This window comes from Oryctolagus cuniculus, chromosome X (genome assembly GCF_964237555.1).
Source record: "Oryctolagus cuniculus chromosome X, mOryCun1.1, whole genome shotgun sequence".
Taxonomy (NCBI): domain Eukaryota; kingdom Metazoa; phylum Chordata; class Mammalia; order Lagomorpha; family Leporidae; genus Oryctolagus; species Oryctolagus cuniculus.
The window spans coordinates 91,834,088-91,861,832 of NC_091453.1; the positions used below are offsets into that span (position 1 = coordinate 91,834,088).

Below are 27,745 nucleotides of genomic sequence, written 5' to 3' on the forward strand. Positions count from 1 at the left end.
GGATGCCTGCACATTTTTCACATCCTAAAGATTCACAGAGGCTGAGCTGGACAGAGCTCCCTATCCTGAAGACCCTCTCCAGAAGCCAAATTGCTGCAGCAGCCCTGCTGCCAGAAAAGCTCCAGGCCAGCTCCTGACGATGGGAAACTGGGTGGTTAATCACTGGTTCTCAGTTTTGATTCTGGTAAGTGATGTCTCACTTCCTATTAGTTGGGAAGGTTGACAGAGTAAGGAGACAACATGTTTGTTAAGATTTGTAAGTTATTTGAAAGGGAGATTTCATGTTAGTTATTGGGTTTCAGTTTATGAATCCAATTCTGGGCCAGATGAGTGGACAGGGGCAAAGACTATGCAATTATTCATGTTGTCAGGTGATAAGTATTTGGAATGTCAATCCGTTCTCGTTCTCATTCTCTGTCTTCTTTTCTCTTCCATCTCATTTCTATCCCTTGGAGCATTGATTTCTCCCCATCCTTCCTAGACTCTCCCCACCCAGATTTCATCAAATCATTGTCTTTTTTGAGATAAAAGTGATCTGAGAGATCATCTGGTTCATCACTGCCTGCTAAAAATATATTGCAAGCCCACATTCATCATTTCTGAACTTCCCAAAGTTATAGTGAAGAAGGTAAAAAGAAACAGGTGGAATTGTTAACAGCATAGTTTAACCCAATTTATCAAAAAGATTATCCCCTCCGAATGTAATACATATTGAAAATAGTAATGAGATCATTTATATTCTTTTGGTTTTTCCAAGTCTCTACAATCTGATGTGTATTTTACATTCACAGCACATCTCAATTAGGAGCAGCTACATTTCAAGTGCCCAGTAACAGCGGGTGGGGTGGTGGCTACAGCACCGCATAACAGTGCAAATATAACCCAGCTTCCTAATTTTGCAAAGGAAAATAAGACCCAGAGGTCACACAGTGAATGGATTGAAGAGCCATCACTTAAACCCAGCTCCCCAGTGATCAACCCAGAGCCTCTTCACTATCCCACAATCTCTTCCCCGCTCCCAAAGAAAGGAGACCTTTCTCCACTCTGATTCTTTCATTTCTGAGCCACACCTGAGCCTGGAGCACCCCAGGTGCCTTCTCACTGCCTTAGAACGCCAGGCATCACTCCTTCGGGGGCTTTTGCTCTTTTCTCCAGTTTTTCCTATGGGTCCCTTAGGACTGCCCAGGTGCACCAGGGGAAAAGGTACAGCATTCTCCTGGACGGGTTTTTTCTAGTATTTAACGAAAAGTCCAGTGTTTATTTTGTCAGGTTATCTCATGACATGTTGAACACTCAATGCCCTATGTTTAGCTCCTTTTGCATTATCACAGGAAGAGAACTAGTTTAGGAGACAGGGGATCTGGCAGGTACATTCAGTGCTTGAGTGAACTTGATCAAATTATCCTCTCTAGATTTCTGGTCTCCCATGTGTATATGGGGGTTTGGGGAAAGGAGCAGTGACCTAATAGAATGACTAGTTTAGATACAAATATCAGGGTGTTTCTAGCTCTCAGACATACTGTGGTTTTTTTTTTTTTTTTTTTTAACCCTTCTCTTATTTTTTGCTGGGAGGAGTTTATCACCTATGGTGGTGACACACATTTAATTCTGCCGCTTTGCCTTTTCACCCTGACTCAGCCTGCTGGCCTCTGATTTCTTGCTGTCTCTGGCATATACTCCTATGCCTAAAGTATTTTTCCCCGCTCCTTCCTCTCAGGCCTTGTGCTCTGCCTTCTTCTCCATGCACAGGGGAAGGAATAGCAGCCAAAGTGGGCAATGGATTTCCTTCCTCCTGGATGAACTTCTTCATGTACCTGGCTTACAATTGCTAATGGGATAAGAGCTCTTTTTTTTTTTTTTTTTTTTTTTTTTTTTTACAGGCAGAGTGGACAGTGAGAGAGAGAGAGACAGAGAGAAAGGTCTTCCTTTGCCGTTGGTTCACCCTCCAATGGCCGCCGCGGCCGACGCGCTGCGGCCGGCGCACCGCGCTGATCCGATGGCAGGAGCCAGGAGCCAGGTGCTTTTCGTGGTCTCCCATGGGGTGCAGGGCCCAAGCACCTGGGCCATCCTCCACTGCACACCCTGGCCACAGCAGAGGGCTGGCCTGGAAGAGGGGCAACCGGGACAGAATCTGGCGCCCCGACCGGGACTAGAACCCGGTGTGCCGGCGCCGCTAGGCGGAGGATTAGCCTAGTGAGCCGCGGCGCCGGCCTGGGATAAGAGCTCTTTAGCCCGTATCCCTCTCAGGTCCTGAAACAGTTCTGCTTCCCCTTAAGAAGCATCTCTTCTCTGTCTCCTGAATTCCTGAGGTAGCCACCCCTTGCAACTGGAGTAAAAGAATCTCAAAGACACTCAAGTCTGGAAAGAGTTTCTAAGCAGAGGAGGCAGGAAGGAATTGATTTTGGTAAAGTCAGTTTGGTAATGACTCAACTCTGTAGCCAGCATTTGCTGAGCTTTTACTATGCACCAAGTATTGCCTTCATCACTTTACGTGCACTATGTTATGTAACCCTCACAGCATTGCTGTGTGGTAGATGTTGTTATTTAGTAGCCTCATTTTACAGATGAAGATATTGAGGTTCCGAGACATTAAACCACATGTCTAAGATTACAGAGCTAGTAGGAAGTGGTGATAGAATTTGAGCCCAAGGAGTTTGACTCCAATATCACACTTTAAATGCTATCCTGCTAGAGATGAATGAGTAGTCAAGATCTGGAGAATCTGAATGAACCATATCTTAGGCTAAAGGCTCTTTAGCTGTTGGTTGAGATGGGTCTGACCTATCCTAGGGAGAGGGATACATCCTACGGCCACCCCAGTGCCCTGGAGACCTGCTGAATTAGAGTAGCACTTCCAAACTTGGGCTCAAGCCCAGTTGGTTGGTCTCCAAGACAACAGGCAGTGGGTTCCAGGTTTCCCACTTAGCCAATGCTGAGCCAGAGCTTGGGACAGGCAAAGCAATCTTAGGAGGTCAAATGAGTCCAAAGCAATAATAGGTGAATTCGAAAGAAGATTCACCATTCAAAAACAGCAAAGTGTGTGTCAGGGTGTAATTAAAGAGGCAGGCCCATCTGGAGTGGTTATGGCCTTTTCAGATGTGTGTTGTTATAAATGCTAAATTTAGTCTTTGTTTCTTCAGAAATCCACTATTCACTTACTGCCACCTTTTAGGTGCAGTTGTTTGAACACTCTAGTTCAGAAATGAGACAATGTTTCTGTCCAAAGCTAGATAGTGCATATCGTAGGCTTTGCAAGCCCTATGATTTCTGTCCCAGCACCTCAACTCTGTCATCGTAGCATGAAGAGAGCTATGAACAACATAGAAAGGAATAGATATGGCTAAGTTCCAATGTCACTTTATTTACAGTCACTGAAATTTGAATGTTGCATAATTTTTTGTTAAAGATTTATTTATTTATTTATTTATTTGAAGCAGTCAGGACTCGAACCGGTGCCCATATGGGATGCCAGCACACTGCAGGCAGCAGTTTTACCCCCCTCCATGCCACAGTGCCTGCCCCCATAATTTTCATATTACATGAAATATTGTACCCTTTTGATCTTTTTCAACCATTTAAAAATGGAGAAACAAAAAGAGTGTAAAAAACATTCTTAGCTTGCAGGAGATGCAAACAGGTGGTGAGCCAGAAAAGCCCCTGGACCTTGGTTTGTTGTCCTTGCTCATTAGCAGGTACGCACATTTCAAAGTGCTAACTGGGAGAGCAAATCCAATACTGACAGGGTTGTACTCATTTTAAATGAAAACAGATAAATCCCAAACAGCCAAATGGCACACTGTTACCTCCTTTCCACACCCCAATTCTACTGTATGTTCTGTTCCTCTAGGTTATTTGGTTTGGACTCAACGTTTTCTTGTTTGTGCAAGCATTTCTGCAATATGAGACGGACGACAAGTACTACTACACAAGGGAAATCCTTGGGGTGAGTATCACAGCTGTGATATAGACAATCTCTATTTTTTTCCCTTATCTCTGATTCCAGCTCTATTTTGACCCGATTTCCTCTAAGGCTAGGGCTGTCAGAAAAATGGCAGGATTTTTCAGTTAAATTTGAGTTTCAGATAAAAAACAAATCACTTCTGATTTAAGTATGTTCCAAATATTGTATGGAATGTAAGTATACTGAAATACTAATATTTTTTTTTAATCTGAAGTTCAAAGTTAGCTGAGTATTCTTGTATTTTTATTTACTAAATTTGACAACCGTATGTAGGGCATACTCCCCAGATCAGATAAAGAAAACAACCAGGGGCCAGTCTTTATATTTTTTTTTTAAATTTTTATTTGACAGATAGAGTTAGACAGTGAGAGAGAGAGACAGAAAGAAAGGTCTTCCTTCCATTGGTTCACCCCCCAAATGGCTGCTACGGCTGGTGCTGCGCCAATCCTAAGCCAGGAGTCAGGTGCTTTTCCTGGTCTCCCACGCGGGTGCAGGGCCCAAGCACTTGGGCCATCCTCCACTGCACTCCTGGGCCACAGTAGAGAGCTGGACTGGAAGAAGAGCAACTGGGACTAGAACACAGCGCCCATATGGGATGCCAGCGCCGCCATTGGAGGCCATTGGAGGGTGAACCAATGGCAAAAAGGAAGACCTTTCTCTCTGTCTCTCTCTCTCACACTGTCCACTCTGCCTGTCAAAATAAATAAATAAATAAATAAATAAATAAATAAATAAAAATTAAAAAAAAGAAACTTCAAAATGGTTTCTAGAAACTCAGGTGGGAAGGGAAGGCTCACTGAATAGTGCTCACGTCCATGATTGTGGTTTTTTGTTGTTGTTGTTGTTAATTTTTGCCAGATATAGTATTCTTGATGGAAAAATTCTTTTTTTCAATAACTTCATTTTTTTAAAATGACTTTTATTTATTTGTTTGAAAGGCAGAGTTACAGAGAGGCAGAGGCAGAGACTCTGCCTCTGTGCAGATCTGAAGCCAGGAGCTTCTTCCGGGTCTCCCACATGGGTGCAGGGGCCCAAGGACTTGGGCCATCTTCTATTGCCCTCTCAGGCCACAGCAGAGAGCTGCACCAGAAGTGGAGCTACCGGGACTCTAACCGGCTCCCATATGGGATGCTGGCTCCGCAGGTGGAGGCTTAGTCCACTTCGCCACAGCGCCGGCCCCCCATGCTTGTGTTTTAACCAGAGAAGCCTTTATTTGAAAAACGAAAGGAAAAAGGAAGGAACAGGCAAGCAGGCAGGCAAAAAAAAAAAATGGAGGGAAGGTAGGCAGGAGGAAGGCGAGTGGTCTGGAGGAAGAGGGGAGAAAGGAGGGAGGAGGGAGTGAGGAACGAATGGGGGAGAGAGGGGAAGGAGGAAGGAGTGGGGGGGAAGAAAAGAGAGAAAGGGGGAGGGAGGGAAAGATAAAGTACAAAGAAAGGGGGAAAGGAGGGAAGGAGAGACAAAGGGGGAGAGGAAGAGAAGGGAAGGAGGGAGGAGAGAGACAGAAGGAATGGGGAGGGAGAGAGGGATGTAGAAGGAGAGAAAGAAAGGAAGGAGGGAGGAACTAAAGAGGAGACAGAAGGGAGGGAGGGAAAGGGAGGGACGAATGGGGAGAGAAAGAAAAAGGGGAGGAAGGGCAGAGGGAAAGGAAGGGAGGGAGGAAGCAGAGAGTGAAAGGAGGGAGGGAAGGGGGAGAATGAGAATGAAAAAGAAATAAGGAAAGACAAAGGGCACCTTGGAAGTCAGTGCTGCGGACTAACATCATGGTCATGGAAAAACGCCTCTGAAACAGGAAACGTTTGGGGCCTGGGCGGGGCTGCCAAGAACTGGGGTCAGGTCTCGGTAACAGCATGGAGAAAGCTGGGGGTGGCAGGGGAAGGGTGGGGTGTGGAAATCACCGGGACTGGACACATGGAGGTGAGGGTGGTTCTCTCACAGGCTGCTGCACCTGGACACTCCCTGCTTCGAAGAGCAAATGTGACGGCTATCTCTAGTTTATTATGCCCTATCAGGTATGGGATTTGCTCCCATTGCTTTCATCTCCACCGAGCCCTTTTTCAGTCACTTTCCACAAAGACCCACCCAATGGACTGACACGTTTGAAGACAGCATGTCCTTTTAAAGAAAACTTTCTTACTTTCCATAATCAGAGGTCCCATGCTGAGATCACAATGAATTTGAATGTTCTGTTCATGGGGCTGATTTTACCCTGCTGTTTTCCTTTCTAAATGTTTGTCCCAGATCCTTCTTTAGAAATTAGAACTCCGAAGGAAGTGTTCATTTGTTTTAAAAATAGCTTTTTATTAAGAGAATGATGCAATCAGTGTGACTCGTTACTAAGAGCTTGATTACATGATGACCAAAGAGTCAGCAGCAGCAAAATGAATCATGCTGCTGTCCTGTGGACATCTCATTTTTTCAAGCCCTGTTTAAAACAAACCTTCTGGAGAAGCAATGCTGTCTTCAACAAAACCAAGCCATATAGAAGTGTGTAAGTACAATGTGGAAACTCCTCCCCTTTGCACTCCCATGAGAGCACCATGTCTGTAGTGCAACGTGTGTATGCAAAGGTGTGCTTGCTCACATGTTGTCATGCACATGGGCTTTATTTTTTGTCTTGGCATAGCTATTACTGTTCGTTCACCTTTTTCTTTCCATACAGTCACATGTGCTCTTTGGGATGTATAGTGCTAAGTGTTTTTGATTAACTTTTATAGTAGGGCATGTCACCTTTTGTTTGAACCAAAAAAAAAAAAAAAAAGAATCACTTTGTAGATATTGGCCAGAAATTGCTTCCTTTTTTTTAAAAGATTTTATTTATTTATTTGAGAGGTAGAGTTACAGACAGTGAGAGGGAGAGACAGAGAGAAAGGTCTGCCATCCTATGGTTCCCTCCCCAAATGGCTGAAACGGCTGGAGCTGCACCAATCTGAAGCCAGGAGCCAAGAGCTTCTTCTGGGTCTCCCACACGGGTGTACGGGCCCAAGCACTTGGGCCATCTTCTACTGCTTTTCCAGGCCATAGCAGAGAGCTGGATCGGAAGAGGAGCAGTCAGGACTAGAACCGGCACCCATATGGGATGCTGGCGCCACAGGCGGCGGATTAACCTACTGAGCCGTGGCACCAGCCCCAAGAAATTGCTTCTTATACTCAATGTACCTCAGGTATAGTCCCGTGTGAGTACATAAGCATGGGTGTGCTAGAACCATCTCATGCCAGCTTGCAATAACATCCTCTCTACATCTCTTTAAACAAATTTTATTGGGGCTGGCATTGTGGCACATCAGGCTAAGCTGTCACTTGCAACACTGGCATGCCATATCAGAGTGCTGGTTGGAGTCCCAGCTACTCTGCTTCTGATCCAGCTCCCTGCTAATGTGCCTGGAAAAGCAGTGAAAGATGGCCCAATTGCTTGGGCCTCTGCCACGAATGTGGAAGACCTGGATGGAGTTCCTAGTTCCTGGATTTGGCTTGGCTTAGGCCCAGCTATTGTGGTTATTTGGGGAGTGAAGCAGCAGAATGGAGATCTCTTTCTCTCTGTGTCTCTTCCTTTCTCTCTAGCACTCTGCCTTTCAAATAAATCTTTTTCTTTAAATCTATTTACTTATTTGAAAGGCAGAAAGAGCTCACATCTGCTGGATCACTCCCCAAATGCCTGAAACAGTTGGGGAGTGGGCCAGGTCCAAGCCAAGAGCCAGGAACTCAGTCTAGATCACTTATGTGGATGCCAGGGACCCAAGCACTTAAGCCATCACCACTACTTCCCAGGGTGCCTATCAACAGGAAGCTGGAATTGGCTGCAGAGCCAGGATCTGAACCTAGGGACTCCCATATTAGGAATATGGGAATCCCAAGCAGCATCTCAATTACTCAGCCAAGTGCCCACCCGCATACTTGCAGCTGTGTGCATCTTTTCCAAACTGCTTTCGGTAGGGTCCAATGACACCTTGAATTCTACCATGGCGGGAATATTTACATCATCAACATTGACAAATGCTGGAAATCAGGAATCTCCTTCCCCTGAACAAGCTGATTGTTAAAATATGTACCACCACTATACCACCACATATGGCTCTCAGCCTTTTAGGAGAATAATAGTCCTTTGCATTGATGTGTCATAATTCATTTAATCATTCCATAGAGCATTTTATAATTCATGCTCACCTGGGGAATATATGGAGAACAGTTTGATTCACTATGAAGCAGGGCAAGTACGCTGCAGAGGAAGGAGTTTAAGTCCAAAGTCAATGAGGCATTAATGACAATAGCAGTTTAATTATAACATCTGTAAGTGTTGATTGAGGGAAACGAATATACATTGGGCTATTTCAGTGTGCTGTGATGGGGTAAAAGATTTTCTCAGAAAAGAATTCATCCTGTACAGATAGCTGCCACAGAATATGGGGCTGTGAAATTATAGTCCTACATTTTCAACTCACTTGCCAATTTTAGCTTCAAGAAACCTCTGTGACTCAAATAAGCAAGCTGTGGGAACTGATGTGGAAATGCAGGGTCTCCGAGATAAGCAGAGAAAATTTCCTCGGAAATGGAACAGGCTGTCTCTACCAAAAACAGTCGGAGTGTGACTCAGCAGAGCGAGAAAGCACAGGTCATGTGGAAGATCCAGAAATGGAAAACAGCAGGGCAGCTCTTGTTCACTGCACTGCCTGACATTGTGAGCCATTAGCGACCCTAGGCAGATCTTGACCTGGCTTATTCACCTGATGTCACATTGTCCTGGACCCAGGTTATATGGAAAATTAGTATCTGTGCTTTACATATTGTTAGGGACAGACTGAGCGATTGTTAACGTGGATCCATACTCTTCCTTTTAGCAAGTCCTTGACAGGCACACGTGTAAGGCTGGCCAGTTGGCTGAAGTGCAATAGAAATTCTCTGGCTACCACCACCACCTGCACTTCTACAAGACAGTCACATCCCATAGCCTGCAGTCCCAAATACATGAAGCAGACTTAGAGACCAGTTGTGCAGAGTTGAGGCTACAAGCTGGACGTAGCTGCCGTGGAGTGGAGCATATTCCGCCAGTCTGTACCTAGTTCAGCCTGTTTCTAGGTTGTTAGATCAAGTTCTTGATTTATGCTGCTTGGCTACCCAAGGAAATCAGCTTGAAATTCTGCTCTCAGAAGTTCTGTCTTCTCGAATCTCTACATAAAGTTAAGAATTTTGCTCTAGGGGATTGCTAGTCTTGCCTAAGCTTTATTCCATTTATAAAAAATATAACAGTGCTGGACACCAACCTTTTCTTTTTAAAGATTAATTAATTAATTTATCTGAAAGGCAGAGTCACACACACACACACACACACACACAGAGAGAGAGAGAGAGAGAGAGAGAGAATCTTCCATGAACTGGGATTCACTTCCCAAATGTTCCACAAATGTTCCATCTGGATCTCCCACCTTCACGGCAGGGGACCCAAGTACTTGGAACATCTTCCACTGTTTTCCCAGACACATTTGAAAGGAGTTGGATGGAAAGCAGAGCAGCCAGGACTCGAACCAGCACTCAGATATGAGGTGCAAGATCTGCAAGAGGTGGCTTAACCCACTGAACCACCACATCAGCCTCATATTCCATTTGTTAAGATATTTTATAAAGGTACTTCAAAAACTTCATGGAAAATTAAATCAAAAGATAAGTTTATTTTAGTTAAAAAATTTTTGAAATCCATGCAGGACTTTTTATAATATATGTTTTTGGGGTCAGCATTGTGGCGTAATAGGTAAAGCCACTGCCTGTGACATTGGCATCCCATATGGGATGCAAGTCCCAGCTGTTCCACTTCCAATCCAGCTCCCTACTATTGGCTTGGGAAAAGCAGCAGAAGATGGCCCAAGTACTTGAGCCCCTGCCACTCTCCTTCTCTCTCTCTCTCTTTCTCTGTAACTCTGAGTTTCAAAATAAATAAATAAAATTTATAAAAAAGTACACATTTTCATGATCCTTTTGAAGACCCCTCATATGGAGAGATTTCAGAAGTTTTTTGCACTAAAATAAATTTATTTATTAAGTTCATTTTCCATGAACTGTTGAAGCACACTTTTGTACATATAAATGGTTAAATCTTTCTATTTATTGAAATTTTTGTCTATTAAAATTTTTATTTATTTTACTTATTTGAGAGGCGGGGGGGGGGCACTCTGATATGGGATGTAGGCAGCCCAAGTGGCATCTAAACTGCTTCTCCAAACATCCAATGCTTTATTATTTTTATTACACAGCTGTTACATGCTTATAATTGCAACATTAGACAATATAGAAAAAAGAATAAAATAGCCACCACTGGTAATTATAGCTCTAAGTAAAAATTTTATTTAAAAATGCAAATAAAAGTATATATGATTTTAAGGCTATTTTGTAAATGGCAAATAGTAAAATCATAATTGAGTCTATTAAGTACAATTATTCATTGCAAAATATTACATACATAGAATATATTTGCTAACATGGAATAATTAAGTTCTTTTTTTTTAAAGATTTATTTTTATTTATTTGAAAGAGTCACAGAGAGAGGTAGAGACAGATAGAGAGAGGTCTTCCATCTGCTGGTTCACTCCCCAATTGGCTGCAATGGCCAGAGCTGAGCCGATCCAAAGCCAGGAGCCAGGAGCTTCTTCCAGATCTCCCATGTGGGTGCAGAGGCCCAAGGGTATGGGCCATCCTCCTCTGCTTTCCCAGGAGCATTAGCAGGGAGCTGGATTAGAAGTGGAGTGGCGGGACTCCAACTGGTGCCCTTATGGAATGCTGGCACTGCAGGCTGGGGCTTTAACCCAGGACGTCACAGCGCCAGCCCAAAATCATTAAATTCTAGTCTCTTTCACATTAATTAATGTGTAGTGAAATATTTCCAAGCCAGTGTCAGGGAAATTTCTCAATTCCATATTAAGTTCAGTCCATTTTCTATCTTTGGCAAAGAGAGAGCTTAGCCTGACTATGCTAGCTACCGAGAGAGTGGGGTATAAGCCAAGCCCTGTCCATTCGCATGTCTCAGACAAGTGGACTGAGCCAGTGCTTACCTGTTAGGTGGTCAGATGAAGCAGCAGCATGTCTTTTTTTCCCCCTCTGCTCTAGTCTGCATTGGCCTGGGCCCGAGCCTCTGCTCGCTGCTTGAATTATAACAGCATGCTGATCCTGGTTCCCGTGTGTCGCAATCTGCTGTCCTTCGTGAGGGGCACCTGCTCAGTGAGTCTCAACCACTACTACAATTTTCACATTAAAGAAAGAGACCCCTGGCGCCTTAGTAGGACAGCCCAACACTGAGTCCCTGGGGATGGAAGCCAGAGGTCTCTTTTGGTGGCCAAGGGGGTGGGTGAGGGTAGATGGGTATTAGTATGCTATGTATAAAACATATTGGTTACTGGTTACTGAGTTTCTTAAGGCTGCCTGGGGGCACCTCACCACAGTCACCTTCTATTTGTAGTTTTGCAGTCGAACACTGAGAAAGCCATTGGATCACAATCTGACCTTCCACAAGCTGGTGGCGTATATGATCTGCCTCCTCACAGGTAACTCAAGCAAACCCTGAAATTGCAGACTCCAGGGCATTCAGAGTCCAGATTCACTCATCCACACCTACAAACATTCAACAAATATTTATTGGCATTATTTGTCAGGCATTGCTCTATGCCTGTTTTCATAGAGCGCACATTCTATTCCCATGGGGACTGACTGAGTATAAAAAAAGATCTTGGATCTCTGCATTCTTGGACACCTGTCGTAGACTTATCATTATGCTAGGCATTCCCTCTAGGATTCTCCTATTTTGGTGGGGTATGCTTGCCATGATGTTCCTGAGATAGGTGCTTCTTACACTCTTTTCCATCTTTCCACTAGCTGTTCATATAATCGCACACCTGTTTAACTTTGAACGCTACAGCAGAAGCCGGCGGGCCACAGATGGATCCCTGGCCTCTGTTCTCTCTAACCTATCTCATCATGGGAAGGAAGGAGATGCTTGGCTAAATCCCATCCATTCCCCAGACACGGTGAGTTGACTGAATGGCAAAGCATCTAGGCTCTGGAAGGGCACAGTAACCTTGGTGGACATGTGTCTTGCTGACATTTCTCCTTTCACAGACATTGTTGTATGTGACGTTTACCAGCATTGCTGGTCTCACAGGAGTTATTATCACGATAGCCTTGATTCTCATGGTAACTTCAGCTGTGGAGTTTATCCGGAAGCATTATTTTGAGGTCTTCTGGTATACTCACCACCTCTTCATCATCTATATCATTGGCTTAGTGATTCATGGTGTTGGGTAAGGTTTTCAAAGTCTTGTTCTTTTGTCCCAACTCCCAACCTTGCACAATTCGTTACCCTCAAAATGCCCACCGTTGTCTGTTCCAGTGGAATTGTCCGAGGTCAAACGAAGAAGAGCATGGAGGAGAGCCATCCTCATGAATGTGCAGAATCTTTTGAGAAGTGGGATGATCCTGACCATCACTGTAGGCATCCTCAGTTTGAAGGGCACTTCCCTCAGGTAAAAACCTTATGGATAAGGACAGACTCTAGGAGTTGTTATTACTGTTATGATTACTCATTATAGTTATCATTATTATTACCTCAGCCCTATGCTGGGTCCTAAGAAAGATATTCCAAGGTTCCTGCCTTCAAGGAACTTCCAACATCACTGACAACAGGCAATTAACAGAGGATCTTTTTAAAAAAAATTTATTTATTTGAAAGGCAAAGAGAAGGAGGGAGAGAGAGAGGGAGAGAGAGATCTTTCATCTTCTGGTTCAGTCCCCAAATGACCGCATCAGCCTAAGCTGGGCTAGGCCTAAGCCAGGAGCCAGGAACTTCAACCAGGTCTCTCAAACACTTGAGCCATTTTCCTCTGCCCTCCCAGGCACATTGGCAGGAAACTGAATTGGAAACAGAGCAGCTGGGACTTAAACTGGCACTCTGATATGGGATGCCAGCATTGCAAGTGCTAGTTTAACCCACTGTTCTGCATCACTGGCCTAACAGAAGATCTTGAAGTGACAGGACCAATGGTTATTGTATATTGCAAGACCCTCTGTAAAAGTAATAATGATAGCCCACATTATTAGTACTATTGATCATGTGCTGGCCTTGCTGTGTAAGATGCATGATCTCTGGCTGGCGCCGTGGCTCACTAGGCTAATTCTCCGCCTGCGGCGCCGGCACCCCGGGGTTCTAATCCCAGTTGGGGCGCCGGATTCTGTCCTGGTTGCCCCTCTTCCAGGCCAGCTCTCTGCTGTGGCCCGGGAGTGCAGTGGAGGATGGCCAAGTGCTTGGGCCCTGCACCCGCATGGGAGACCAGAAGCACCTGGCTCCTGACTTCAGATCAGCGCAGCATGCCGGCCATGGTGGCCATTTGGAGGGTGAACCAATGGAAGGAAGACCTTTCTCTCTGTCTCTCTCTCACATTGTCCACTCTGCCTGTCCAAAAAAAAAAAAAAAGATGCATGATCTCACTTACATATAGAAATAACCTATGGAGTACATACCTCTCTTGTCTCCATTTTGAGACAAAAGGACAGGGACTCTGGGGCCAGTGTTGCGGTGCAGTGAGTTAAGCTGTTGCCTTCAATGCCAGCAATTCAAATGGGTGCCCGTTTGAAGTCCCAGTTGCTCTACTTCCGATCCAGCTCCCTGCTAAGGCAGAGGAAGATGGTCCAAGTGCTTGGGTTCCTGCCATCCATGTGGGAGGCCCAGATGGAAGTTCCAGGCTCCTGGCTTCAGCCTGGACCAGCCCTTGCTGTTGTAGCCACTTGGAGAGTGAACCAGAGGATGGAAGATCTCTGTCTTCTTTCTGTCTTTCTCTCTCCAAAACTCTGCCTTTTGAATAAATAAAATAAAATAATAATTTCTTAAAAAATCATTAAAATGCCAAGAGATTAAGTAACTAAGCAAATAGTGGAACTTGAATTCAGCCCAAGGCGTTCTGGCTTCAAACTTGTGCTCTTGACCACTGTACTGCCCCAAAGCTCAGCTGTAACATCCCAGTCAGTCGAGTGGGCTTTCTTTGGTGATATGAGGACATGCTTGGACATTATTGTAGAGGGACCAGCACTGTGGTGTAGTAGGTTAAGTCACCACCTGCAGTGCCAGCATCCCATATGGGTGCCAGTTCGAGTCCTGGCTGCTCCACTTCCCATCCAGCTCCCTGCTAATGCACCTAGGAAAGCAGCAGAAGATGGCCCAAGTCCTTGGACCCCTGTACCCTTGTGGGAGATTAGGAAGAAGCTCCTGGCTCCTGGCTTTGGCGTGGCCCAGCTCCAGCAGTTGTGGCCATTTGGGGAGTGAACCAGTGGATGGAAGACCTCTCTCTCTCTGCCTCTCTCTCTCTCTCTCTCTAACTCTGCCTTTCAAATAAATAAAATAAATATTTTAGAAAAAGAAATTATTGTCAGATACTGGATGATTAGGAAACTGGATTTTAGGTAACTGAAGGTGTTCCCCAGGGTAATTATAATGGATATTATGAATCAATTCTGCTTGCTCATAAAGTAGGTTATATTGAAAAATGAATGGAAAAGTAAGTTCGATTTGTGGTGCTTCAAAGTGATTTGAGGATAATTAAAATGGTTAATTGAGATGCAGGATTAAGAACAATACCTTAGGGGCTGGCGCCGTGGAGTAGCAGGTAAAGTGATACCGGCATCCCATTTGGGCACCGGTTTGAGGCCTGGCTGCGCCACTTCCAATCCAGCTCGCTGCTATGGCCTGGGTAAGCAGTAGAAGATGGCCCAAGTGCTTGGGCCCCGGGACCCATGTGGGAGACCTGGAGGAAACTCCTGGCTCCTGGCTTCGGATGCTCCAGCCGTTGTGGCTGAGGAGTGAACCAGCGGATAGAAGTTCTCTGTCTCTCCCTCCCTCCCTCTCTCTCTCTCAACTTTGTCTTTCAAATAAATAAATAAATATTTAAAAAACAAAGAGAAAGAAAGTACAATGGCTTAGTTAGTCCTCACCTAATCTAATATCTAAAAATTTCTCCTAAAGTTGACATTTCAATTCAGTGGGAAAATGATAAATTAATATTTTTAGAACAGCAAGAAAATCATCTGGGAAAAAAGTTACATTTTCATTCCATATCTAACACTCAAACATGGGTTGAGGATACGTGGGGCAAGGGTTTATATGTAAAAAAAAGCACCCTAAGATCACATAGGAATTTTTTCTTATGCTGAAATGGGAGAGTATACTTCTAAGTAAGACAAATAATCTCAAAGCCACAAAAGAAAAGAAACCAGACAAGACGGTCAGAAATAAAAACTGACAACAAATTAAGTAGGAAAAATATTTACAACTCACAGACTAAGGGCTAATTTCTTAATATATAAACAATTCCTAGAAATCAATACTAAAAGCCTAACCTGATAAGAAGACATGTAAAAATATGAACAGGATAATCACAGAAATGGAGGTGTACTTTAATCTTAAATACATGAAATGATGGTTTGTGTTTTTATAATGGAAGAAATGCAAAATTAAATTACAAGAAAGGAGGGTTTAACTTATCAGACTAGCAAAAATGAAAAAGTGTAGGGCAATGCTCTTGCGTATTTCTGGTGAGAGAATCAGCCCATGTAACTGCTTGTAGAGGGTGATTTGGAAGTGTCCATGAGACTTTACAAGTCTACTTCCAGGATTTTATTCCACAAATATACTTGTCTATATGTTAAACTACATGTCTGAGCTTATTCATTGCAGCACTGCTTGATGGAAAAAAAAAGATTGGAAACCAGTCTGCATCAATAGTTAAATGACAGGACTTTATGGTGATGGACTACCCTGCCACTAGTAAAATACGTATGAATAAGAACCAGTCTCCAAGATATGAAACACGCAGGGCAGTGTGTATAGTCTGTTAACATTTACATGAAAAGGGTAGCTCAGGTGCCGGCATTGTGGTGCAGTGAGCTAAGCTGCTGTCTGCAATGCTGGCATTCCATATCACAGCATGGTTCTTGTTCTGGCTGCTTCGCTTCCCATCCAGCTCCCTACTTATGTGCCTGGAAAAGCTGCAGAGTACGGTCCAAGTACCTGGGCCCCTGCCACCCATGTGGGAAACCCGGGTGGAGCTCCGGGCTCCTGGCTTGGGCCTGGCCCAGCCTTGGCTGTTGTGGCCATTTGGAGAATGAACCAATGGATGGAAGATTCTCTCTCTGTCTCTTCTCCTCTCTCTATAACTTTGATTTTACTTTCAAATAAAATAAATAAATTCTAAAAAAAAAAAAATCTCAAGGGTTGCTTTGATGGGTCATTTAATACCCTAAGGAAGACAACACCAGTTTCCTCCATAAACATTACAAAAAATACTATTTCAATATTCCCTCTATTTGAAAATTAAAACACTAATACATGTTTATTGTAGAACATACAGACAAATAATTACATATAGAGTTCTACCATGTAAGGTAAGCATCTTTGTCTTTGTCCTATATCATATATGTTTTCCTTTATGGTCAAATATTTCCCTGAAATATCTGTTTGAAACAGTTTTATGATATTCTATTCTTGACATTTTTTCTTAGTAAATATTGTGTATTTTATGTACAGCTTAGTTATGTGTTTTTAAATGTTCATTTATTTTTTAATTACTAGAGAGAGAGAGAGAGAGAGAGAGAGAGAATCTTCCATCCCCAGATACTTGCAACAGGTAGGGCTGGGCCAAGCTGAAGCCAGGATCCAGGAACTCCATCCTGACTTCCCATGTGGGTGGCAGGAACCCAACTACTTCAGTTATCCTCTACTGCCTCACAAGCACTTTAGCTGGAAGCTGGATCAGAAGTGGAGTTGCTGGAACTTAAACAGGCATTCTGACATGAGATGCTAGTGTCCCAAACAGTGGTTTAACGTGCAGTGCCACAATACCTGTTCCTTAGTTATTTCTTTATCTCCATTTCATAGAAGTGAAATTCCAAGGTCAAAGAGAAGGGATGCCTTTGAGGCTGTTGAGGGTTACTGCCAAATTGCCCACTGGGAAGATGCTGCTAATTTGCACTTCCAGCAGCTGCACGGGTGACTATTCCCATTTCCCTGAATCTCGGTTAACACTGGGCATTACTTCTTTATTTTTTAAAAAGATTTATTTATTTATTTGAAAGTCAGAGTTACACACAGAGAGAAGAAGAGGCAGAGAGAGAGGTCTTCCATCCACTGGTTCACTCCCCAATTGGCTGCAACAGCCAGAGCTGAGCCGATCAGGAGCCAGGAGCCAGGAGCCAGGAGCCAGGAAGGAGCTTCTTCCAGGTCTTCCACGCGGGTGCAGGGGCCCAAGGACTTGGATCATCTTCTACTGCTTTCCCAGGCCACAGGAGAGAGCTGGATCGGAAGTGGAACAGCTGGGACTCGAATCGGTGCCCGTATGGGATACCGGCCCTGCAGGTGGTGGCTTTACCTGCTATGCCACAGCGCCGGCCCCTGGGCATTACTTCTTAAAAGTGTTTTTAATCGTATGTTTCTATTTCATGTCTATCTTCTCCATTGGTTCCTCAGATTGGACAAGTTGTCCTGAAAGATTGTCTTAGAGCCTTACAATTAAATTTTACATATAATTTAAGAATGTATGTACATTTCTATCATCTATATCTCTATCATCTATCTAAGTATATTTCCATCATCTATCCATGTATTTTATTTCTGGTTTTTTTTTTTTCACTTCCTGGTCAGACCTATGAGTTTTCAGAAAGTGTTCTGTTTATGAGTAACAGATTAGCAAATGAAATCATTGTGGTATATTTCTTTTGATTTCCATCCTCAAGATCTGTGAAATTAGAGGTTTAATGTAGGCACACATCAGAGATCTTAAGTGAAAGAATAAATTGTGACACAATCAGTCTTCAGTGAGAGATCGATATGTGATCTAATACTTTGCTCTGTCTCTGTGTAGTCTTGGGAGTGGATCCTTGCACCATGCATTCTTTATGCCTTTGAAAGGATCCTCCGGTTCTATCGTTCCCGGCAGAAGGTTGTGATTACCAAGGTAAAGAATACACACTTTTCTCTTGCTGTGATAAGAGTTACGTTATGCCTGATTATAAAACTCAATTGCCATCTGGCTGTGTTAAAACAACAACAGCAACAACAACAACTCAATTGTCATGTTGTCATTGAGAAGAGAATAAAGAGGAACACAGGAGCAACCTACCTCAGTTTCTCCAGTGTGGGACAAAATGATGGGAAGGAGGGGTCTGGTGGAAATGCTCAGGATGGGTCTTTTTCAGAGCTGTCTTTCCCGGATCTAACCTGGGCCAGATCTAGTCCATGAATACATTTTTGTTCGGCCCACATAATGTTCATTAAAAAAATAATTGATTACCAACAGTTAAAAATCTAAATGGAGGCTCTCTCTCTCTCTTTCTCTCTCTCTCTCTCTCTCTCTCTCTCTCTCACACACACACACACACACACACACACACAGAGGCATTTCTTGCTTCCGTTGAAAAATCAGAAAAGCTGATTAGCAACCAAGTCACAGTTCAGTTTTGCAACCCTTGTCAAGAACTGAGTAGCTGCTGCCCCCTTTAGAAAGAGCTTGGGTTTGCAGTTCACCTCCATCAGTCACTAGCCCTCCAGCTCTACTCAGGGACTTCCTCGGCCTGCCCCTGTTGCCATTTGAGTTTGCCTCCTTGGGTCTGTGTGTCTCCTCCACAGGTGATCATGCACCCATCCAAAGTTTTGGAATTGCAGATGAAGAAGCGCGGTTTCAGCATGGAAGTGGGGCAGTACGTCTTCGTTAATTGCCCCTCAATCTCTTTCCTGGAGTGGCATCCCTTTACTCTGACCTCTGCTCCAGAGGAAGATTTCTTCTCCATTCATGTCCGAGTAGCAGGGGACTGGACAGAAAAACTCATCAAGGCTTTTGAACAACAGAAGTTACCACTACCCAGGTAGGTCCTTGAGACCAGTAGGGTCCCAGACCAGGATGCAGACTGGCAGAAAAGAGAAAGCAATCCCTCATTAAACCTTAGGCCTGGTACAACAGCAATAATCAGGTAGAAGTCAGCCATGGGAACAGCGAAGTTTCTGGGAGTATGTTCAAGGTTAGAGGTGGAGGTGACTCACTTGCCTGTTGTCTTCTGTCTCCTGCCAGAATTGAGGTAGATGGTCCCTTTGGCACAGTCAGTGAGGATGTTTTCCAGTATGAAGTGGCTATGCTGATTGGAGCAGGAATTGGGGTCACTCCCTTTGCTTCCATCTTGAAATCCATCTGGTACAAATTCCAGCGTGCTGACCACAAACTCAAAACCCAAAAGGTACATTTCCACATAGTACTTGTCATCTGGCCTGGCACTGGCAGGTCTATTGACTTCATGGGCTAGATCTTTCCAATGGCTAAGGGAGTAAGCCTCTCTCTGGAGTTACGAGAGTGAGAAATCACTTCTCTGCCACACCATTGGCTTCTACAGATTCACTGTAAAAGCAGAGGCTGTGATTTGATTCACAGTTTCAAATCACCCTAAATCAAATATGGTCTTGGAGGTCTCTTTGCTTGAGGGACATTGTCAGAACACGGGACATCCCTGTTGCCTTAGGTCTGCTGCTCTGTAAAAGTGGATTTGTCAGGTTGGTCAATAAGTGTAGAGTACATGTGAGGGCACTTTCACAAAGTTTGTGGAAAGTGGAATTAAAAGATAAGTTTATTTGCTGGAAAATAATTAAAATCTATGCATAAGAGATCTTCAAGCGTTGGTGGTATAGTGGTGAGCATAGCTGCCTTCCAAGAGATCTTCAAAAAGTTTGGGAAAAATGTGGGTTGCAAAAAACTATGCAATGTACTTCAAAATTCTTTTGCACCAAAATGCACTTATGTTCACTCCATTTTTCCATGAATGTTTTGAAGTTCCCTTGTGTATATATTTAAAAGGCACTTAATAAGACTATGTCCTCTTTGCTTATTCCAGATCTATTTCTACTGGATCTGCAGGGAGACAGGTGCCTTTGCCTGGTTCAATGACCTGTTGAATTCCCTGGAAAAGGAAATGGAGGAATTGGGCAAAGTGGGTTTTCTAAACTACCGTCTCTTCCTCACCGGATGGGATAGCAACATTGTAAGTTTAAATAACACATTAATTCTCATGTTAAATGTTAAGATGAAAGTCAGTCAAAAGATAGTGCATGATGACTAGAGATAATTATTTCTTCTGATTTCCTACCTGCCTTCAGCCTCACACCCAAGTTGAAAAGTGGCCAAAGAAAGATGCAGCCATCAGGACGTGCTTGCTTTTTCTAACTTCTTATTTTTCTGACTCCAGGTTGGCCATGCAGCAATAAACTTTGACAAGGCCACTGACATCTTGACAGGTTTGAAACAGAAAACCTCCTTTGGGAGACCAATGTGGGACAATGAGTTCTCTACTATAGCTACTGCCCACCCCAAGTAAGTACATTCTCCTCTAGTTAGTTGAGTTTGCAGAGCTAGGGTTTAGGAAAGACAGTATAGCATGTTGAACACTCAGAAAAAGATCTCAGGAGCAGAAACCATTCTTAGATTCTTGCTTAAAATGGAGAAAACCTTATGGTTTTTTTTTAATCAAAAACAAAGGTCACAATTTTGTAATTGGTGAGAGGGTGTTTGCTGCCCCAGCAAGCCTCTATTCAGTGAGGCAAGGAACCTCCATTCTGATCTACCAAACAAAATAGAGACCTGCAGCAATTCAAATGCATTTGGGTGGGGGGCAATGACCTCTAAAGTAAGAAGGCTTTGGAGTGCAATATCTGTTTCACTGATCACCTGAGCTCAGTCTTTCTAGAGAGTTTTGCGACATATTCATGAATACAGGAAAACATAGTGCTATGAAAGCAGCCATTCCAATGGGCGAGTACAGTTGATTGTAGCAGATACACTTCCTGAACAAATCAGTAGGTGAAGATCAATTCAATTCTACAGAATTATTAGCTACTTTCTATGAGTTCGGCATTCACTATTCTAGAAGCTTTGGAGGTTGAAAGAGAAATAGGATACGGTTATTGCCCTCTGGTAGCACACATTTGACCACGGCATACATATAATAAACTCAATCAGAATGACCCACTGTGTAAAACAGGTGCATGGACACTCTAGGCAAGAAAACTCTATGGCCACATCGGATGATCAGGAAAGGCTTTGGGAAGGCAGTGGCAAGAGCGCTTAGTGACTTGGACTCAGATGATCCTAGGTCCTACCTCAGACTGGTTGTGACACTTTCTAGTTCTAGGACCTTGAGCTAAAAAACCCTCTGATCTTCCAACTCCTTATCTGTTAAAATGGTTATGCTAGTAAATGCCTGCTGTGCTCATTTGCAGGGCTGTTGTAAAGATGAAGTGATACAATGTATCAAAAAAGCTTTGTACGTCATAAAGCAGCGGATAAGCAGAAGTTATGCTTGAGATGAAGTAGTTGAAGTTGTGAGAGTGCAGCAGATTGCCAGGAGAGAGAATGGCAAAGGATAGAGTATTAAGTAATGCCTACATTATGTGGAGCGAGAGAAAGATAAACCAGAGAATAAGTAGGAGAACGTGGGGAAGTGGTGTCATAGATATCAAGGAAGGAATTATTAGAGATGTGTAGTCAAGTATTGGAAAGGTTCTGTGTCAGGAAATTTTTTTAAGCTTTATTTATTTATTTGAAACACAGAGTTACACACACAGAGAGAAAGTGAGAGAGTGAGCTTCCACCCACTGGTTCACTTCTCAAAAGGCCACAACAGCCAGGGCTGGGCCAGGCTGAAGCCAAGAGCTTCTGCCGTGTCTCCCATGTGGGCGGCAGGGGCCCAAGGACTTGGGCCATCTTCTACTGCTTTCACAGGCCATTAGCAAGGAGCTGGAAAGGAAGTAGAACAGCCAGGGCTCAAACTGGCGCTCATATGGAAGGCTGGCACAGCAGACAGCGGTTTAGTCTGCTACAACACAGCCCCAGCCCCAGGAAATGCTTATTTAGCCCGATGACAATCTTAGCATATTTATAGACAGGACAGAGACCAATTGATAGAAATAAATTAACATACAAAAGAGGGGAGAGGACTAAGATGGACTTAGTGGAAGATGGACAATAACAAGTATTGGACAGTAAATGGAGAAATTAGAATCCTACATTGCTTGTGGGAATGTGAAATGGTGCAGTACTTGGGCAAAATTTGGCAGTTCCTCAAAGAGTTCCCGTATGACTCAGCAATTCCACTGTTCAGTATACACCCAAGAGAAATGAAAACTTGTACATGAACGTACATAGCAGCATTACTCATAGTAGCCAAAAAATAGAAACAATCCAAGTATCCACCAGCAGATGAATGGGATAAGGCAAATGTAGTATCTGCATGGATACAAAAGGAATGAAGTATTGATACATGCTACAACACAGATGAACCTTGAAGATGAAAATATTCTAGAATTAGGGGCCGGTGCTGTGGCACAGTGGGTTAAAGCCCTGGCCTGAGGTGCCAGCATCCCATATGGGTGCTGGTTCTAGTAACGGCTGCTCCTCTTCCAATCCAGCTCTCTGCTATGGCCTGGGAAAGCAGTAGAAGATGGCCCAAGTGCTTGGGCCCCTGCACCTATGTGGGAGACCCAGAAGAAGCTTCTGGCTCCTGGCTTCGGATCAGCGCAGCTCCGGCCATTGCAGCCATCTGGGGAGTGAACCAGCGGGTGGAAGACCTCTCTCTCTATCTGCCTCTCTCTGTAACTTTTTCAAATGAATAAAATAAATCTTTAAAAAAAAAAAGAAAATATTCTAGAATTAGATAATGGTGATTATTGCACAACTTTGTGGCTATACTAAAATGCACTAGTTGCATACTTCAAAAGGATGAATTTTATGGTATGCGAATTATGGCATAATTATATTTTAAAAAAGAGGACAGAGTGAGTGAGACACGGAGCTTAACTGGAAAGACATCAGCTCTTCACTCTGAGAAATTGAGGTGGGAATAAACTCACAGTGAATGGCTTTAATGGAAGCTAACACATATGCACTTGACTGAGCCACACATTTTCCCAATTGTGTCACATGTTTCCGCTTACTCTTCAAAACAACCCTGAGGTGGGTACCATTTTTATCCCTATTTTATAGGTGGGAGTCTGAAATACAGAATGGTGAAGACCTTTTTTTTTAAAATATTTATTTATTTACTTGAGACAGAGTTAGAGAGAGAGAGAGGAAGGGAAGGGGGGGAGAGAGAGAGAGAGAGAGAGAGAGAGAGAGAGAGAGAGAGAGAGAGAAATCTCCTATCCGTTGGTTCACTCCCCAAATGGCCGCAACAGCTGGAGCTGAGCTGATCCGAAGCCAGGAGCCAGGAACTTTCTCTGTGTCTCCCATGGTGCAGAGGCCCAAGCTCTTGGGCATCCTTCGCTGCTTTCCCAGGCAATCAGCAGGGAGCTGGATCAGAAGTGGAGCAGCCGGGACTGGAATCACTGCCCATATGGGATGCCAGCACCACAAGCAAATGGTTAACCTACTACTCTGCAGCACCAGCCCCAAGACCTTTTTTCTTTTTTTAAATAAGATTTATTTATTTATTTGAAAGGCAGAGTTAGAGAGAGGGAGAAGCAGAGAGAGAGGTCTTCCATCTACTGGTTCACTCCCAAATGGCCACAACAGCTGGAGCTGGGCTGATCCGAAGCCAGGAGCCAGGAGCTTCTTCTGGGTCTCCCACATGAGTGCAGGGGCCCAAGCACTTGGGCCATCTTCTACTGCTTTCCCAGGCCATAGCAGAGAGTTGGATTGGAAGTGGAGCAGCTGGGACTTGAACCAGCACCTTTCTTAAAGTCACATGGGTGGGACAAATGTCAGAGCTGGGATTTGAGCCCATAGCCTGGATCCAGGGTCTACCACTTATGTACAGTGCTGTAATACATCTCTTGGGTATCTGTGTCCTCAATAAGTAAGTATTACAGTAGTAAGGGTTCTTGGAAGCATAGTTGGGACTTAACAGAAAAGGCTAAAAAATTGACATGAAGAACATGGGAAGTCAACCACCGATTGTGTTTTAACTTGGTGTTGTTGGGAATAAGAGGCCTAGCAAAAGCAGTCTCTTCATTCCCACTAACACCCGCAGCCTTTACTGCATTCCTGCCCTTACTACTGCTTTATTCTTGCAGGTCTGTGGTGGGGGTTTTCTTATGTGGTCCTCAAGGTTTGGCAAAGAGCCTGCGCAAATGCTGTCAACGACACTCCAGTCTGGATCCTAGGAAGGTTCAATTCTACTTCAACAAAGAAAATTTCTGAATTGCAGTAATGAGGATGGCTATCTGCATTTCATCTCGTTTGTATCATCCACTACTCAGGTCAGGTTTGAGCAGCCATTTAAAAGCCATGACTGTAGCAAGAGCTTTGGCGGTTGACAGTTACACAATTTAATCCCAGGTGGCTCTGCTGACTTTAGCTGTTACTATCTCCTGGACTTTGGTTACCTTCCCGCCCTCTCACCCTCACAGAAGATTTCTAATTAGGGTGCCTTTTTAAATATAAATTTATTGAATAATGACAAAACATAATAATAAACATAAATAATAAACAATGAACATAAAATTACCAAGAACTCTATCCCCATATAACACCAACTACATACATTCTGTTACATTAAACATAATCTTATCCAGTGTGAACAGCAATTTATGCTTTAATTTTGCTTGTCAAAAAATGAAGGATTTTTTTCTTTGCTTAATGACTTGTTGCATTTTCTGGGCTCTCCATTTGGGAAAGAAAACCTTGAAAGTATGTGAATTGTAATTGAAATTGTATTATAATTTACAGTCAGTTATCCTGTCATCTTCTATTATTCTGTTGAAAATAATTGAAAAAACTTGAACTCCATCTTAGGATGACTTTTGTAGTCAACACAAAGGCTCCTTATCACTCTTTTTATTAAGGGGACTTATTAAAGTCTCGTTTAAAAACTAAGAAATAATTTACAATTTCAATAGCTTTTTTTTTGGTTCCTACCTACCTATTCACCAAGTAATCATTCACCAAGTAACATAAGCAAAAGGCCATTTCTTTGTCTTACCAGAATGCTTTTTATTTTTGTCATATATCCAACCTTAGCCTACAATTACATCTGCTCTAGGATGTTAGTAGTCACCATGAATCACTAGGAGAAAAGAAGCCCTAAGCCCCTCAAAAGAGGGAAAAAACTTCACATTTAGTTGTACCCAGAGTTCAAGTCATTATAGATTGATGAGAATGTTCCTACTGAATTAACATTATAGCACCAATTATCCTACCATTAAGTCACCAAGAATGAACAAATGGTTGTTTCTAATTATTCAGGAACCTCTGGTATGACATGAAGGATTAGTGAGATAGGTTTTTCAGTCACTAGTCTGAACACAATAAAGGTAGCTCATGGACCCATGGTACCTAACTGTGTTATTACACCAGTAAAAGACACTTACGGGTGCTTCTGTAGGGATAGATTGGGATACCACTGCTATTGCCAATTTGTTCACTTGGATTTCAGTTACCTAAATTAATTTTAATAAGACTTTGGGAAAACACACAATGTAACCTCAAAAACACGGTTCCTGTTAGACAACTGCTGACCAACTAATGTCATCTTCAAGACCCTTGATTTGGAATGCTAGTGTTCCCTGAAACTTAGGTGTTCCTGATGAGAAGGTTTTATTCTAGTCTCAAATCAACATATCAAGGTTCTGGTATTCATGGAAATGGACATAAAAGGTAATGAAAATAATAAACTCTGCAAAATTGTCATCCAAGCTTAATTGGAGATGAGCAGGATACCCAGAAAGCTCTTCAGCTGTTTTGAGCATATTTTCTTTGCTAGGTTAATATGAAACAGCTTATTCAGCACATTTCTGTTATAAATGATTATGTATCAAGAGTAGAAAATTCCTCCATTTCAACGTTTATCAAGTAGATGATCTTTGCATTCTTTTGCTTGCCATGTAAAGCAATATGCTATTACATTCTCTAAGCCTATGCCAGGTTTTCAATTGATCTGACCATAATCCCTAACCCAGGGGGTAGTATTCTGAGAATACAAATAGGATCAAAAATAGTTCCAGTAGAACTTTACTAATTATTAAGGCAACTTTTAACCTCTTGAGGTTGGCTTGATGGAGAGAAACTATGTTCCTCCTTAATGCCACTAGGAGAGAGAGAATACTAGGCAAGACGACCCCAGGTTAGAGCACTGATTACATTCAGAACTATCTGCAAGGTAGGAAGCAGGGACACACCTACCAGGCAACCTGAATGCTTGTCCTCTACATTTGGTCTGAAGTTTTAGGGCTTTCTATGTTTTAAGTTCCCAGAATAAATTTGGTTTATAATGTAGGGCTGCAGGTTAGTGATTTCCTGGAAGACAGGATGAAATGTATTTTGTTCACTCTATTTCTGCTGTTGTTATTTCATCTTGAACATGTGAAAAATCAGTGGGTTTTTAAAGCTGACTACAAGACTGAAGTTTTAGGACAAGAAAATGTCAACAGTGTCTTGTATTGTTGATATACTCAAACCAGTGCCAACACAATCTTTTGTCTTAACTCTGAACTATGAATGTTCAGATCTGCTATTGACAAAATGCATTTTGATATTTATATTTTTCTAAACTAAACACATTGCTGTGCTAGGCTCTTTGCTTTGTTGGCCTTTTGACCATTTTATAGCTCTAAGCATGTGCTGTTTTCTCCCAGAAGACTCAGAAGTCTGAGAAAGTTTTCAAAGGGCAAAGCCTTATTATTCTTGCTAGAAGCAAATTAAGCAAAAATTAAATTCCAGAAAACACTGCTTCTGAGAAATTCTCAAATATTATCAAGAAGAAAGAATGGTTAACCAAAAGAGCAAGCTACAATATAACATTAAAGCACAATGCTGTGGGAAGGGTAGAAAACACATCTAAGGTTTCACCCTTGGAGTTCAGCTTCTTAAAACCAAAAAGGTCATGTATATCAATTTGCAGTGTACTAAAATTGTGTTCAAAGTTTATTTCAAGTCACAGAAAATATACAAACTAAGACAACAAAATTAAACAGTTTTGTTTCAAGAGAAGGTGATGAGAGTCCTCCACCTGGCACCAACTGAGTCAGTCAGGGGTTAGGATGCTGAAGTCATCTTTTTGCAACATTAAGTTATGGAAATAATTTCCAGATCTGTTGCCAGGTAGCTTTGAAAACCTGTAAGAAAAATTTTGGAGAAAGCCATGAGAAGTGGAGATAAAGTTCTCTTCCCCATATATCAGGAAAAAAATTAAAGGCTAGGTGAGGGAGGATAAGGCATAAAATCAAACCACCAGAACAGCTTTCTAAGCTGTCTCCTGCCTCCCACATCCCCAGAGCCATCATTGCTTGCAGCAAGGTTTCTCAGTCTCAGCACTAGTGACATTTTGGACTGGAGCACTCTATAATTGGGAGGTTGGGGGCTATGCATTATTATAGGATGTTCAGCAACATCTCTGGTCTCTAATCCACTGAATACCACTCGTATACCATACTCCCTAAAGTCATGACAACCAAAAATGTTTCCAGACACTGCCAAATGTCCCTTTTGGAACTGATCTGACATTAATGGAATAGATGCCTGTCAGGGATGGCAGAGATGGATCACAATGAGGTAGGAAAAGGATGCAGAAAGAGCCAACACTTTTGGCTACAGTATGCACAAATACCAGCACAAACAGTAAAATCGTAAACACATAAAATTACAAAATTATAGTCACATACTCATGCATGCACACACAAGTTACTGTAGGTTTAAAAAATGGTGGAGACACCCCTTGGGATGCTCACTTCCTATATTGTGCCAGGGTTCAAGTCCCAGCTCTGCTTCCAATACCAGCTTCCTGCTAATGTGCACC

The 27,745-nt window shown here is 43.0% G+C and overlaps 2 protein-coding genes across 4 annotated transcripts in view; one reads left to right on the top strand and one right to left on the bottom strand.

The window, feature by feature from the left end:
• On the top strand, positions 1-24,592 carry NOX1 (NADPH oxidase 1). Of its 2 annotated transcripts, none has more exons than XM_002720381.5 (13): positions 1-184; positions 3,848-3,943; positions 11,051-11,161; positions 11,400-11,484; positions 11,813-11,964; positions 12,056-12,237; positions 12,327-12,459; positions 17,842-17,934; positions 18,606-18,841; positions 19,045-19,207; positions 19,856-20,002; positions 20,207-20,331; positions 24,027-24,592. In XM_002720381.5, the coding sequence occupies exons 1-13, from the start codon at positions 140-142 to the stop codon at positions 24,151-24,153; spliced, it is 1,695 nt and encodes a 564-aa protein (XP_002720427.1). In that variant the 5' UTR covers positions 1-139; the 3' UTR covers positions 24,154-24,592. The 2 variants fall into 2 exon arrangements, with proteins under 2 accessions (XP_002720427.1, XP_069923016.1); XM_070066915.1 differs by lacking the exon at positions 24,027-24,592 and adding an exon at positions 22,425-22,617.
• CSTF2 (cleavage stimulation factor subunit 2) overlaps positions 24,380-27,745 on the bottom strand; it is a 33,207-nt gene continuing 29,841 nt past the window's right edge. For both annotated transcript variants that reach the window (XM_008273145.4, XM_002720386.5), the window contains one exon: positions 24,380-27,065. The gene's annotated coding sequence lies outside the window, so the exon portion shown is untranslated. The remainder of the gene's footprint in view (positions 27,066-27,745) is intronic.

Excerpts from the sequence above, each read along its gene's own strand:
- NOX1 (XM_070066915.1), top strand. The coding sequence starts at position 140 with ATGGGAAACTGGGTGGTTAATCACTGGTTCTCAGTTTTGATTCTG. Across the intron at positions 11,162-11,399 it reads TCGTGAGGGGCACCTGCTCA|TTTTGCAGTCGAACACTGAG; the intron begins GTGAGTCTCAAC and ends TTCTATTTGTAG. Across the intron at positions 17,935-18,605 it reads AGAAGGTTGTGATTACCAAG|GTGATCATGCACCCATCCAA; the intron begins GTAAAGAATACA and ends TCTCCTCCACAG.